This window comes from Lonchura striata, chromosome Z (assembly GCF_050655825.1).
Source record: "Lonchura striata isolate lonStrDom1 chromosome Z, ASM5065582v1, whole genome shotgun sequence".
Lineage (NCBI taxonomy): Eukaryota > Metazoa > Chordata > Aves > Passeriformes > Estrildidae > Lonchura > Lonchura striata.
In genome coordinates this window covers 52,401,968-52,416,952 of record NC_140740.1, presented here as the reverse complement: position 1 = coordinate 52,416,952, position 14,985 = coordinate 52,401,968, and the positions used below count along the sequence as shown (strand labels likewise).

Genomic DNA, 14,985 nt, shown 5'->3' with positions numbered 1-14,985 from the left:
TACCAGTCTAATCAAATTGGATCTGTTTTCAGCAGGGAACTGACCCAAATTAGCAGATCTTTCCAAACTAAATTTCTCTGTAGCTTCAGTGCTGTAACAATTTGTATTAATATAAATAAAATTTTTAAAAACCCAGCAAATATTAAAGTTCTTAGTGAGTCATGGGCACACACTGCAAACTGCAAAAGCTCCACAGCTGAACAGAGACAAGTGGCTTGCATACTCTCATTCTTGCTGCACTGTTTTGCCATGACCTGAACAGATTTTCATAACCTGCTTGAGTCAGGCTAGAGCAAAGATCTCTTGAGTGATAATAAGAAGCTGGAAATAAGGTAGAGAGAGGAAAATCTTCAAAGCAGCACATAGGCTAGGTCATTACTCTCCGTCACACTACAAACCTACAGGCTCTGTGTATGTGCTTCCCTTTCTCCATCAAGAGCAAACACAGGTTACTTCATGAGCCAACACCAAGCTGCAGCCTCAGGAAGAGACCTCCAGTCTGGGCTTCACCAGCTTGAGGAAAACATGAAAGCTGTATGTCGAACTTGTGATATTACTGAACACTGTCAAATGGCTAAAATTATTCACTTATCACTTTGAAGGTAGAAATGGAATCATCACAGCAATCAACTCAACATTCTTGTAGAACTAAAAAACAGTGGAAGCAAATCTATATTGTACCTGGCTCAAAGGAATAGTATTCATCTCAAACTCCAGCCACTGGAAAATTAACTACTCAGACTAATCAGTTATTACAGCTTTTCTTTTATCTTCTTTAATCTCAAAAAAAGCAACATATAGCTTGTTCAATCACTCTCAGTTGTCTAAACCTTTTCATTTACTAGAAAAGCTAAGTGAAGTTGCTACAGTCAGGTGACAGTCATACCTAGAATGAAAAAATGTAAAGAACCAATACAATTAGAAAAGAAAAAATATTTTATTATGATTTCTATTCACTACAGCCTTCAATCTCAACATCCTTTGGTGGCAGCTTGATTCTTTTAACTTTCAAAAGTAACCTTGGACTAGTTAACTACTCAGGAAAAGCAACAGGAGAAAAACACAGTAATCAACAGAGAAAAATAACAATTATCTAGTGTTCCTCAGTAAAGCAAATGTTAAAGAGAACCGTGGTACTCTTGATCCAAAGTAACAGAATGGGGTTTTTGTCCAAGTACAAATGAAAGTGTTCCCCCTCCCTCATTTGCTATTTTTTAAAGAAAAGTTCGATCTTTTATTAGCCATCTATGAGCAGAGACATGATGCATACTGCAGTTGTATACTTGTCAAACTACTTGTTTGACAAGACAAAAATTAATGCTTTAGCTGGTAGAGAAAAACACTCTTGATTTTGTGCGTTTCTTTGAACTTAAATGTTCCATTTATTTACTACAAATAACTGAGCCTTAGCATGTTAGATCCCTACAAATCCCCTTTTTTCTTTTGCTTAGTTGGGAGGGAGATGGAGAATTAATTATTTGCCTTCCCTCTTCTCCAATTTCCCTCCTATTTTTTATAGAACTGAAGGGAAGGTTGAATACAATGAAATTGAGAGGCCATACATGCTACATTCAAATAAAGCTGTCACAGTGTTTTAAATTAAAATCCAATTACAAGCCTTCTCCTGCGGTATACAACATATTAGTACTTGCATGAAAAATTTTATGTCAAATCATAGAAAAGAGATCTGCAAACATGATAGATCTGCTGTATGTTGTTACATTTTTAATTTATTACCTATTCAAAACCTGTGTTTTAAGTATCTTCACGTAAAAATAGAGGTAGCGAAGAAGAAATGTTGTATTTTATATGTTTGTTCTCTCAACCAAGAAATGGAAATATCACAAATCCACGTTATTAGGCAAATACTTGAATTTCAGTCAAGGATACTTACTAGAATAAAAACGAAACAGCAATCTATGTCATAATTTAAATTTGCTGGACTTATGGAAATTAAAACAGTGCTTTTAATTAGATTAGTGAAAAGTCAAACAATCAAAACACTGGCTTTTAAGTTTAGTATGTTTCTGTGCTGTCCAAACAATAGCTTATTTATTTAGAAAAATTCTAATGAACTTCTGCATCTTAAATATAGAAGCATAGAATAGCTTGGTTTGTAAGTGACTTTAAAGACCATCCAGATGCAATTGGAACTCCATGGGCAGGGAACCTTCCACTAGACAAGGTTGCTCAGAGCCCTTTTCGGCCTTAGTCATGAGCAATTCCAGGGATGAGGCATCCACATCTTCTGTGGGAACCGGATCCAGTGCCTTACCACCCTCACAGCAAAAAATTTCTTAACATCTAGTCTAAACCTGTCCTTTGCAGTTTGAAGCCATTCCCCTTTGTCCTGTCGCTACATGCCCATGTGCAGAGTCCTTCTCCTGCCCTCTTGTGTGTCCCTTTTAGCTACTGGAAGGTGCTACAAGGTGTCACCAATACCTTCTCCACTCCCTGCTGAGCAGTCCCAGCTCTCTCAGCCTGTGCTCACAGCAGAGGTGCTCAGGGCCTGTGATCAGCTTAGTGGCCTTCTCTGGACTTGTTACAACAAGTCAGCATCTTTCTTGTGTTGGGGGCCCCAGAGCTGAAGACAGCAATTCAGCTGGGATCTCACATGAGCAGAATAGACAGGGAGAGTTCAAATGTGGTTTTCTCAGCATCACAGGAATATTAATTAAGAAAGCATCACTAAGCATCACTACTACTAAAGTGATAAGTACAACTAAAAGCTAAGTGAACAAACTGAAACAATGGTCCAAATTCTGTGAACAGATCCTGTATGCAAGACATTCTGCCTGTGCAGAACTGGACCACCTTTCTTCTCAGACACTTAAAAAGGAAATGACTGGAAATTATGGAGAATTTAGCAGCTGCTTAAAAGAGGTAAGCAGTGCAAGTAAATGTACATTTCCTTCTCAGACTTGAAGATTACTTGGCAAGTGCCTGATATCCTGTGTTTCATTTAACATAAGTGTGCACCATAAAAAGTGGAACCGTATTTTAAAGAAAAGTAACTTTCCTAAAATATTCTTGATACACAGCATCCATACAATCCCCAAAAGAAAAAGAACATTATGCTTAGATCTCAAATCATGTAAGCATCTATTTTCAGAGTCCTGAGTTTGAAGGGGCATACAAGGCTTTGCTTCTGCTTGCATCTGTTTGAAATTTAAGTTTTGATGAAATCAACAGTTGCATTGGCCATACTAGCCAAAAAACAGCTTTGATGATAAGACTGAATACAGTTTTGGCACCGTATTTTTTAGTAAATTTCCATGACAGAATGTCCTGGTTTGTAAGATAAGCTTGTATTCTATTTGCCATCTGTTGGAGGTTGGGCAGGTTTGTTATCTCTTCCAAGAACAATGGTTTGCTCCGAAGAGGTAATGGTTTGTTAATGGGCCATTGACTGACTCACTGCAGGGCTGGTAATGTAACACCATCCCATTGTGAGATGCTCCACCCAGAGGGGGAAGCCAAGCACTCTTTTATGGTATAAAGGGGTACCTTTTGGGAGACAGAGCAGCTCTCTCTTTGCGGGATTGCCAGAGAAGCAGCTCCTTTCGGCAGGATTCCGAGAGAAGCAGTTCCTTCGGCAGGACTCCTGAGAGAAGCAGCCGGAGCGCGGTGAGGCGGTGGCGGCGGAGCTCGGAGGCGGCCCCAGCACAGAGGAAGACCGGCCCAACTGCCACCAGATCTTCAGAGAAAACTATACCCTTCTAAAGATCACCACTTCAGCTGCAATTCATCAGCCACTGCAAGAGGAGCAGCTATCATTTCAACCGGACTGCTACCAACACCCCGACTCCTCAGGTTGTGGACTTTACCACTAGTTTTGTTTGTACCAATTGTATTTGCCTTTTTAAATTGTTATCTAGTTTTCTCCTAGAAAAGAATTGTTACTCCCATCCCCATATCTTTGCCTGAGAGCCTTTTAATTTAAAAATCCTGGTAATTCGGAGGGAGGGGGTTTACCTTCTCCATTGCACAGGAGGCTTTTGCCCTCCTTCACAGACTCCTGTCTTGTCAAACCAAGACACAGAAGTACGGACAGTAAGGAGGAGGAAGTCAGTAACTATTTAAAGATGGCCATGAGTTATTAGTTCCTTCTTGTACTAGCACAATGTTGACCTTAAAAAGAACATTTTCATTCTTTTATGCATTGTCTCATTGGAGATTTAGTTTGAAGGGCTAATCTGCCCATCTTTTTATAAAAGTCTATATCCCCTGACTGAACTACATCTCCTAGGAGTCAATGCAGTCTTCTCCAAAAGCCAGCTGCCTTAGGACATTGAGAGATTCTTCCACCTCTCATTTTCTGTGACCTCTGTGACAAAACTGTAGTCGGAAATATGAGCAGAATACAAATCAGTATTTAGCTTTGGTACGATTCCCTGACTTTGGCCTGCAGGGCATCACAGGTCTTTTTAGCATCTCCCAACAACATGGCAGTATTGGGCTTGTAGAAGATGGGATTGTCCACCGCTGCATAACCAACTCCCAGAGATCTCTTCATTACAATGACCTGCACATAAAGAGTTCATGTTTGAAACAGCAAAGCACAGCCACCACCCTTCCTCAAACACAGGCAACACAAAACCAACCCCCACAAACTCTGAGAAACCTCTGAACAAAACAGGGTGCTCACTGCTATGAAAATGTATTTCAGATTTTAATATAGCAGATAAATTGACATCCAGATCAATTTCAGAAACATTTTTTTGTTAAAAACAATATTATATTTCAGATTAAGAGATTGTGGACATTGCACATGCATTTACTTTATTCCATGTAATAAAGTCAAAGCAAGCATGTCCACTGATGACCATAACATTGAAGGGTTTTGAGACTTTAATTTTGAAGTGTTCAATTCCCTGATAGCGACAAAATTCAGGTAAGTGTTCACATCAATACTTGGTGCAACAGTCTCTTTACTATTCACCTGTATTGCTTCAAACATAGGACATTAAAAAAATCAAAGATCAATGGTTCTACCTATTAAGTGTCAAATCTGTTAATTGCAGCACCTTCAGCAGAGAAACTGAGAAGCTTTATCTTAACTGTGTTTTTATTTCTCAAATTGCAATATACACACTGCTGACAAATGTATATGCCTGTGACTGAGTATTTGAATGGATAACCCACAGACAACTGAGGCTACAACTGCATTTAGAACAAGGTATCAGAGATTTCACACACGGAAACATAAGTATATGTGCTTTAGATCAGAGCAAAACTGCTAAGGTAACTAAACTGTTGGTTCAACTTGGGCAGTCTAAGCGCTCTACTTGACTCAGCCATGCATTGTTTTGGGGTTTTGATTGCTTTTTTTGGGGGGGATATTTGTTGGGTTTTAATTATTATTTTTTATTTTATTTAAGCATATTATTCATTCTTGTATTTCCACCTCAATATTAAAGTTGTCAACTATAAATTTAAAAAGACAGGTATTAGTACAGAAATGTTTCAGGGCTGTGGATGTAAGCAGACCACCATTTATTCTAAAAACATTCTAGTAGAATCACTCTAATTGATCTTTTCTATTGCAGTTATCACTGGTTAAAGAACTTGATGATGATTCTAAAATCATGAACAGTGCATCACACTTGGAAAGCACTGACCATTTTGTTGGACAATGTGGAAAAAAGTTTCTTGTAGGAACTAGAATAGTGGAAGAATCCCATTAGCTTATCCTACAAACAATGTTTTTAAAATCTTGCTAAGTTAGGTGATAATTCCATTCAATTAATCTCACCTGCTTGGACTTCCAGACCTCAAGAACTGGCATTCCAGCTATGATAGAGTTCGGATCTTCCTGAGCTGCTGAATTAACTGTATCATTTGCACCAATTACAAGGACCAAGTCAGTTTCTGCAGCAAGACAAAGAAAATAACACTGATGAAAAATTATCTGAAATTGAAAGGCTGAGGCTGAGGCACATTCTAGGCAGAAGGATCCCTAATGGTTAAGCATGCACACAAGTTTTTTACAAACTTCTCAGGCAAATTATATGTTAGAGTTCAAATGTGCTGCCAGCTACTTCTAACAAACTACGCACATCCACAATCTAGTTCCAAGGGACTCATTAGACCACCCTGCCACACAAAATTTAAAAGCTTTTGATATTTAAATGTGTTTGAATACACACATCACTTTCAATTTTTTTCATGGTTTTTCTTTTGAATATTCTTCTGAAAAACCTTTAGCAGCAACCTTCTGCCTTTTAAATAAAGATGTAAAAAAGCAAGAAATTGCCAGTACAATGCAGTACATGATAGGGTCAAGTCATCCACAATACCTGAGCTAAAGAAGTAATAATAATTCTCCTCTGCAAGGACAGGGCAGAGGAAAATTATAACAGAGATAATAAAGATAGAGCATTTGCCAGTTACTTCACAACTAGAAGCAACTAAAAAGAAGCTCCCCCTACCCTCCTCCCCAGAAAAGACCTCTAGCCCTCTACAGAGAGAAACTGAATGGCTTGACTTCTTGACTTTCTGCTGTTAAAATCCCTGTGCAGTGCAAGGACAGAATCAAATAAATCATCCAATCTACTGGAATGGCTTATGGCTCACATACTAACCTGGGAAGTCTTCATTGATTTCATCCATTTCCAGTACAATATCATAGGGAACGCCAGCTTCTGCTAGCAGTACGTTCAGCTGACCAGGCATACGGCCAGCCACAGGGTGAATACCAAACCTAAAAGGGAAGAAACCCCATTAATAAGTTTGGACTACTGCATTTTATACATTAAAATTGTCACCTGTAACTTAGAAGGCTGAGAAGTTCTTAATTATAAGCACAAATGGCAATTAAAAAATGAAACTGTTAAACTTCAACAGTTCACCTTCCAAGCAGTACCGTATTTCAAACCTTGTGACAGATTCTTTTACACATGATCCTTTTAACTCCAAAACTACCATCCACATTAATATGTTTTTCAGGTCCTTTACATCACTGAAAACACCAAAGACTAAATAAAATTGCCATGAAAAAGGCAACAAGATCATGCCACCTTTCTGAAGCAAAACTACTCCTAGACCTAGAGATGCCCTTAGCAAATTACTTATCAATCGTGTGAACACTTTCAATCCAACAGAAAAATTAACAGCACAAGACTTCAAGTACAAGACAAAGCCTTGCTGAATTAGGTTAACATGCCACTTCCTTCTCAGGATTGACCTCAGGAGGAAATGAAAAGGGGACCAAAAAAAGGATGGGGAGTGAAAAATTAAAGAGCTAAGACACTGTAACTGTTTAAGCATAAACACTTTTAAACGTGTTTTCCAGAACAGCTCAAAAACAACTTAGAATACACTCATGAGTTACTAAAACCTCTGACAGACCAACAGGTTGGTACCTGGGGTGTTCAGACATGTATATATTTCCCTAAGAGTAAAAACCTGAAAAAGCCAGGATGGAGATATTAAACAGGTTTAGTTGCAACCACCAAAGACTTATTTGGTGAGAAGCAAGTCTGTTTCCTGTTGGTACTCTTCTGATCATCTACTGGCCCTTACAACCAAGGCAAACCCATGCATACTTGTACTGTGCACTGTCTTTCCATCTCCAAAGCTATCACCAAATGGAATGCTGACTCGTGCTTGCCAGAAGTGCCTCAGATTAACATTGTATGGGGCTGAAGACAATGTTTAATTCAGAAGTCTACAGATACTTTGGAACAGAAGGAAAATAGACAAGAAAAAACTTGTATTTTTGAATTCTTGGATTTTGGAAGATTTATGAACAGAAATCCAAGTAAGTCAGGAATTAAATGAAAGTAATTCAGAATTCTTCAGAAATGAGAGAACTACTAGTAAATCAACTTGCCATGACAGATGGATTGTCATATACTTCTATTTTCAACTCCACTGCAATGAGAATGAGATGACGGACCACAAGTCACAGTCCAATCAACACAGATCACTTGTGAATTGAAGACTGTACAAATACATCCTTAAATGGGCAACAGAGCACTCTATCATCAAGGCAACATTAATACAATAAAACATGAGACAATTGGAACTCCAGCAACAAAATTAAGGACATATGATTAATCCACATAATACTAGATATAGTACAACTTTAAGCTCTAGGTTGAGAGTAGGATAAAAGCTAGTTTTAAAAGGAATGCTTTTAAAGAACAGGAATAGATTGTATTCAGATAGTAAACATTTGGGACCCTGTTGCAAAGGCTAATACCTAGAATCAGAAGGAGACCAAACATATAGCACAAATTCCTAACAGCTTATGTTTCACACCACTCACTCAGTAACACAAGCCATGTGTAGTACTGCAGATAGATCTTAAGCGTACCAAATTTGATCACTAACAGTACAGTAGGAGAACTCTTATTCTGAAGTACCCTTGAGAAAACTCATCACTCCTCTGGCAGTGAAAATAGATTTTCCAACAAAATTCTCTTTTGTGTCTAATAAAATTATTTGAGTGCCTTTGTGACCAAAGCTGCTTTGGCAATACACAAAACAAAATACTCGTGAGGTTTCTATTAAGTACTATATACACATACAATCTTATTTCAAGGGCTGGAAAGCCAAAATTTAAACTGCCAAGAGAATTAATTTCACCTTTGACTTTGCCATTACTGGCAAGAGGCAAGGAAAGAAGAAAAGAAAGGGACAAATTATCTTCATACAGGAAGAGTTATGGCAGGAACCATCAGTAGTTAGAGACTTCTGACAGACTCTGCTTGAAACCACATACTGTGTATTCAAAACATTTGAGTAAGCTGCTCATACAAAAAAGCCTTTTTGGACAAATATCGAAGTGACTCCCAAAAGTCTGCTTCTAAGAGTCTGTTAACCAAATATGACAGTAGCTTGCCAGTACTACTCAAAATTGGATGTGCAAGAATATAAAAAAGAATAATTTAAAATTATAGCTTCTCTAAGACTTTCATTATGTCACAAGGTAACATTTACACACCTCTGGAGTGAAATCAGCCGATCCAATAGAAAGCAGGATTCAGAATTCAGGTAACTATGCAAAATAGATACGAAAAATCCTTGATGGCTCATAACATGTCTAACAAAAGCAGAAATCTTGCCTCCAACTCCTAACAGCAGCAGTTCTTCAAGGCTATGCGCATTTCAGCAGGAACATTTTGTTACATATGCTGTCTCAGATGTTCATAACATAAACCTCATTCATATTAAAAAATTTAACACGTATTATTTTAAAAGGAAAACATGTTTTATGGCAAAAAATGCTTTCAAGTGAAAAATTTCTAAGTTTTTTTGATATTCTTTTCTCATCAGTAATGCAGGAACTCCCTTAGGTTGGTTGGTTTGTTTATAAATCAAGAAGAAATCTTAAACCACAACACATAGTCACAGTCATGTTGCATATGACTTGAAACATTATTCTGGTATTTCACTAAAATACAGAATTCAACAAGAATTTTTTCTTTTTACCCTGACAACATAATATGGGGCTTGCTTACCACCAACAATTGTCAAATACTGAAGTAAGTGTACATCACCTTGCTACTCACACTTCATAGGTAAAGAGCTTATGAAGCTCTTTTAACCAGCCTCTACTGAATACTTTTAAGTTTTATAAAGACAACACAGCACATAAGTTTATGTTTTGAACTTTTTAAAGTAATACAAAAAGCACAGCACTTTATTTTAAATTTAGACTAAATATCTAAAACTCCTGACATACACATATAACACTTTCAAGCACAAAAACCACTTAATCTGAAGTTGGAGGAATAGAAAGGACTGAAGGTGGCCAAAGTAGTACAAAGTCAGTAATGTCAAAAAAACCAACTATAGCATGAAAAATTACTGAAAAATCTCAGAATATAAATTACTTTTCATACAACTCATAAAATCAGTATCTATCATTATTACAGCTCGCTAAATAACATTCTGGTAATCAATACTGAAAGAGCTGGCTCACAAGAGCAGCACCTAGCCCAGTACCTAACCCAGAATTGTTTCAAGATGACTTCATCAATGTGAAGATAGGGTTCCTGTCATTATACCAAAGTTGGGCAGAGCAAAATAACATCAGCCTGGTACCTAATTTAGTAGCTTACTCAACACTTTAAGTGTTGTATTTGCCCAAGGGTTTTGCTTCACTTACACCTCCTCACAGCTCTTTCACTTTATTTAGACACGTCTCTGCAGCTCTGTTTTAAGTACAAACAACAATCCATTATTCTAGGTAACAGGAAGTGAAAAAAAAGCCACCAAAAAACTAGATGACCAGAGAAGTACATCATTCAAGTATTCCACAGCTTGAATCCTGCCATGTAATGGTTGCAGTGCAGCACGACTCCAAGTATAATGTTTATCACGCATATGGATAACTGTAGGTTATAGGCATCAACACACAGAGCTAGACCAGCTAGCATAGACCTACTGTTATTCTGAAGGCAACATATGCCCCCAGAACCAGTCCTATGGCATGGATCAAGCTCAGTGGCTCTGCTGCAGTAAAGTCAGTTAAATTTAAATTAAGTTAGCTAAATTACACTTAAATAAGGGCTGATGGTGGCTCCACTATGGTTTATGACAGCAGGGGCAAGATGCAGATGGATCTGAGCTCTGAGCACAATTACAGCTGCATTCTTGCAGAATGCCATCAGACACTGCATGGTTTGCAAGTTCTAACTATAGCAATAAAGCACTGGAGCTATACAGACCTGTTGGACTCCAGCTATTCCTTCATCTGCAGCATTAATAACTCAGAACCCACACACCAAAGCTGATTACAACAAACCAAGAACTGACACACAGGTACACAATTTGTGTTTTCATGCTGTGTATAACTCAGCTTCCCAGAAGCCTGTACCAGTACACATTGTTCTTATGCTGCCTCTCATCAGTGTCAGTAATTTCCATCTTGTATGTGAGCTATGCAGTGTATTAAGGCTGCTCGGGACAGCATCTTAACAGCTTATCCTTTAAAATTCTTCTAGATTTTCTGTTAGAGCCACAACAGGTGATGGCTTTAAACTGATACCATAAACAGTTGAGGTAAACAGTCTTCTTTATTAATTTGCAGATAAATGTGTAAGTAATACTCATGCACACATTCTATTACTTTCAAGAAATTAAAGAGTGGAGAAAAAATCAGAACACTAAACACATTTGATTAGAGTTCAACCACTAGGGTATCAACAAAAAAAAAAAAAACCTTAAAACCACAGGTACAACACTAAATAAATACTAGCATATTTTCAAAAATGTAGAAAATTCTTGTTTTCATGTGTTCAAAAGTAATTACATTCTCCAGCATCAAAGACAGAAATCCAAGTCCTTCAAGATATCTACCTTTAAAAATGTTTAAAAAAACCCAAACCAGAACGCTAACTTCCTAACAACTATTTTGAAAGGTTATTCAAGTGGCAATGTGCATGTCTCTCAACTCTGAATTCCCAGAAAATCAACTTATTAACTATGTAATTATTTAGAAAGTCTACATGAAGCATAATTTTAAGAATCCTTCCATACCAAAGTTCATTTTTCTTATCAAGAACATCTTACTATTCAGGAGAACAAAACACACAGACAGAAAATGCCTCAAGAAAGTCATATTGTGGTAAAAACTAAGACAGTTAACTGGATGTGAATATGGAAAACATTAACAACCCTTGCATATACGAGAACATACAATTTTAGACTGTAATTATGTTTCTATATACAAAATTACTACAGAATATAGTTTTATTATATAGAAAAAAATCAGAATTTCACAACCAGGGTTCTACAAACAACATAACATGTGGCTGATGAACTTTAGTAAGGCAGGAACTTTCAACAATTTACTTACTTCTAACTTTGCAGAAATACAACACCAGTTGTAGAACAGCCATTTCCTCTCCGAGGCCAATAGATTCAGGGGGCTATGGGATTTAGCCTATAAAAAGTTTTGCTGTTTATCCATCCATGACAAGGGAAAGCTATACTCAAGGCTCAGTAATATCCAGCTTTCTCTGTGACTTTACTAATGCATTAAAGATGTGATCTGCTGCAAGACCATCTCAAGTGAGCAATGATGTTAGCTATACAACTGAGTAACTAAAACAGTCTAAAGTTTCCAAAATCTCTCCTGTATTTCTAAATTTAAATCCTAGTCAAAGGTTACACATCATGTTATATAATCTGTGGTCTTCATTGAGAATGTTATGGCTATAGGCAAAGCAAATTAAAACAACAGCTTCTCTAGATCAGTGGTGAGCCATGAAACAAAAACCCAGACCATATGACAGTCGCAATTTTTCTTGGCACACGATGGGCATTACAGACTGATGCAATCGTGTGTCCATGCTGGCAGCCCTCCACAGCGTGTGTGTGAGAGTGTCACTCCATCTGGATGGTGAGTGCATTAGGGTCCCGAGGCACTCCAGGCCTACTGAAACCAGAGGACAACAGCTGCACTCAATGAACACCATGGGAGCTCAGCAAAGTGATGAAAGGCCTGAGTTACCACAAACTGTAAATACAGATTTATTTCATTAAAATACTAGGTAACCACTGCAGTGATTCCTCCCTGAAATAGATTCAAGTATAAGCCATTTATTTCAAGGACTCATTCACTTTTCTCCCCTGCAAAGCCAACGTAAAAGGCAAAAACAATCTTTTTTTTTTGTTTCACCAAGGTTGGTCATAAAAGAGCTAACTCCTCACAGAAGCACTGAAGGGAAAGCCAGAAGTATACAAGACTGTCATCACATTAGCCATGAAAGGGTTTTTTTTGTTGCACAACTAAGGCGTCCTCAAATGTGATCTGAACACACACAGGGCTGTTGCTAAACATGGAGAAACAAGGTGTCAAGCCTGCTCCAGGAAGCAAATACACCACCACACACCCTCATTTTTCATGTATGCATAAACAAATACATCCATAAAGCAATTTTATATGCAAAATTGCAAAATCCTGATTAAATACTAACAAGTTATTGCTGCTAAATCCTAGAACTCTACTGTTATCCAATACAATGCTGTAATACGCTGCAAAAGCTTACAATCAACTTTTTAATAAGGTTGCAAAAGTAGTGGAAGAAGAAAAACAAAACCAAAAAGCCCTAATTCCTAGAGGACTGATTCCAAAGGGAAGTCACCATCTAATTGAAATAAACATATGGAAATCAGAGAATTAGTCTGGCTACCACCAACATCTGCCAAAATACCTTGTTTGAAATGAAAACCGAGCCTCAATTGATTTTAAAATATTAACTTATCATAATTAGAAAACAAGCAAAATTTCAATCAATCAGCAAGAAAGACATAATGTTTGCTTTCCAGTGCTTTCATATTCTATAAGGTCTACAGAAAAACTAAAGAAGGAAAGAACTTGAGACCAATACTGGAAACCTAAGAGTTATCTGGTTTTTGGAGCAGCAATCCAGCAAAATAAATTCATGAGACTGGAGACATGCACTCCCATAATCCTTCATTAGATGCTCAAAGAAGTCTAATAGCAGTCTTGCCTGCAACAGCAAAATGTTACAGGAATCCCATAAGTGTAGGTATAACTTGCTTAATGGTTTGGAGTACTGCCATAAGAGGAGAGGCTGAAAACTGGGATTCTTCTGCCTGCAGAAGAGAACGATCAAGGGAATTTTATCCATGTGTATAAATATAGATGGAGGGCAATAAAAAAGATAGGGACAGATTCTTCTTAGGGGCATCCAGGGAACAGGCAAGAGGGAACAGCTGCAAATTGCAACACAGAAAAAACCAGTTTTACCCTAAGGATAAGGACTTAAAATCATAAGAAACTACCCAAAAGAGGCTGTCAGTCTCCATCTCTGGAGCAAGATATTCAAAATCCAATTGAAAAATATTCTAGACAGCTTCACCAGTAGATTCTGGTCTGAGCAAGGGGGCTGGATGAACTACACAATCTCCAGAGACGTCTTTAACTTTGCTATTCTGTGCCTCTGTCAATGCAGAAAAAAACATTAAACCAAAACTAAGACTTTTTAGGGGTTTTAATGGAATGAAAAAACCAAACCACCTGTAATATTTTTCATCAAGGAAAGCACTTACCTGACATTTTTCCCTTGTTCTCTCAACATCTTCACCAGATCAGCTATTGGGTACTGAGCTTTTGCTGCACACAAGCCATAACCTGAAAGAATTTCAAATTTTTAAGCTATTTTCCTGTTTTAGTGCATAAAGGCTAGTTGCAGACAATAAGTGTACCTTCCACACAAAAAGATGCTCTCATACTTAAAAATAAATGATAGAAATTAAAAAACACACATCAGATTCTCATACATTGCCAGCCTGACCACTGTAATTAATTTCTTTTTTGATTTCCTGACCACTGAGCGCAATGATTTGACCAGTCAAACTACAAAAGCACTTTTCCTTCACCTTCACAAAAAGACATATTCCTTTCTCTAGCAGAAAAGGCTTTTCAGGCAGGTATTTTGAAAAATTGATAAAAGGGCAACTGTCAGTTTACTTCACAACCATTATCCTCAGCAGAATTTCAATCTGCATAATGTAAATCTAGTAGCTGCATAGGGCCTTTAGCAGCAAATAATCTTTTCAGCCTCTCTGAGCTAATTCATCAGAGCAACTCTACCCAGGAGAAAAATAAGAAGTATATATTATTAATGTCCTCAAGGTTTGACCACAGGAGCAAGAGCCAAACTCCTTGAAGATGACTGCAAGCTTCCTTAGAAACAAAGGTATCTTCCCAAATTAGAACCTACCTCACTGGTGGTCTCTTTAAAGCTGAAGCAAAATGAAAGATAACTTCGTATTTTAGCATTCTTCACATTCCAGTGCTAAAATGAGTTTAACCGGATAGTCATGCCATTCAACTGAAGGAGAAGTCTTGAACTGTCCCCTACCTGAATTTTCCTTTCAGGGAATGTACTACTAAATGACATGAACAGCCAACATAATCACTTCAGACAATTCAGGTTTTAGTTTTCAGGTTGGGTCTTTTTTTTTTTTTTTTTACTTTAATTACAGTATTTATATGAACTA

The 14,985-nt window shown here is 37.5% G+C and overlaps 1 protein-coding gene across 2 annotated transcripts in view; it reads right to left on the bottom strand.

Annotated features, from left to right (window-relative positions):
- Positions 1-918: 918 nt before the first annotated feature.
- NNT (nicotinamide nucleotide transhydrogenase) overlaps positions 919-14,985 on the bottom strand; it is a 43,065-nt gene continuing 28,998 nt past the window's right edge. For both annotated transcript variants that reach the window (XM_021553866.4, XM_085568106.1), the window contains exons 19-22: positions 14,032-14,113; positions 6,585-6,703; positions 5,756-5,871; positions 919-4,525 (exon numbers count right to left, since the gene is read on the bottom strand). In XM_021553866.4, the coding sequence (XP_021409541.2) occupies positions 4,376-4,525; positions 5,756-5,871; positions 6,585-6,703; positions 14,032-14,113 (467 nt within the window). In that variant the 3' untranslated portion in view covers positions 919-4,375. The remainder of the gene's footprint in view (positions 4,526-5,755; positions 5,872-6,584; positions 6,704-14,031; positions 14,114-14,985) is intronic.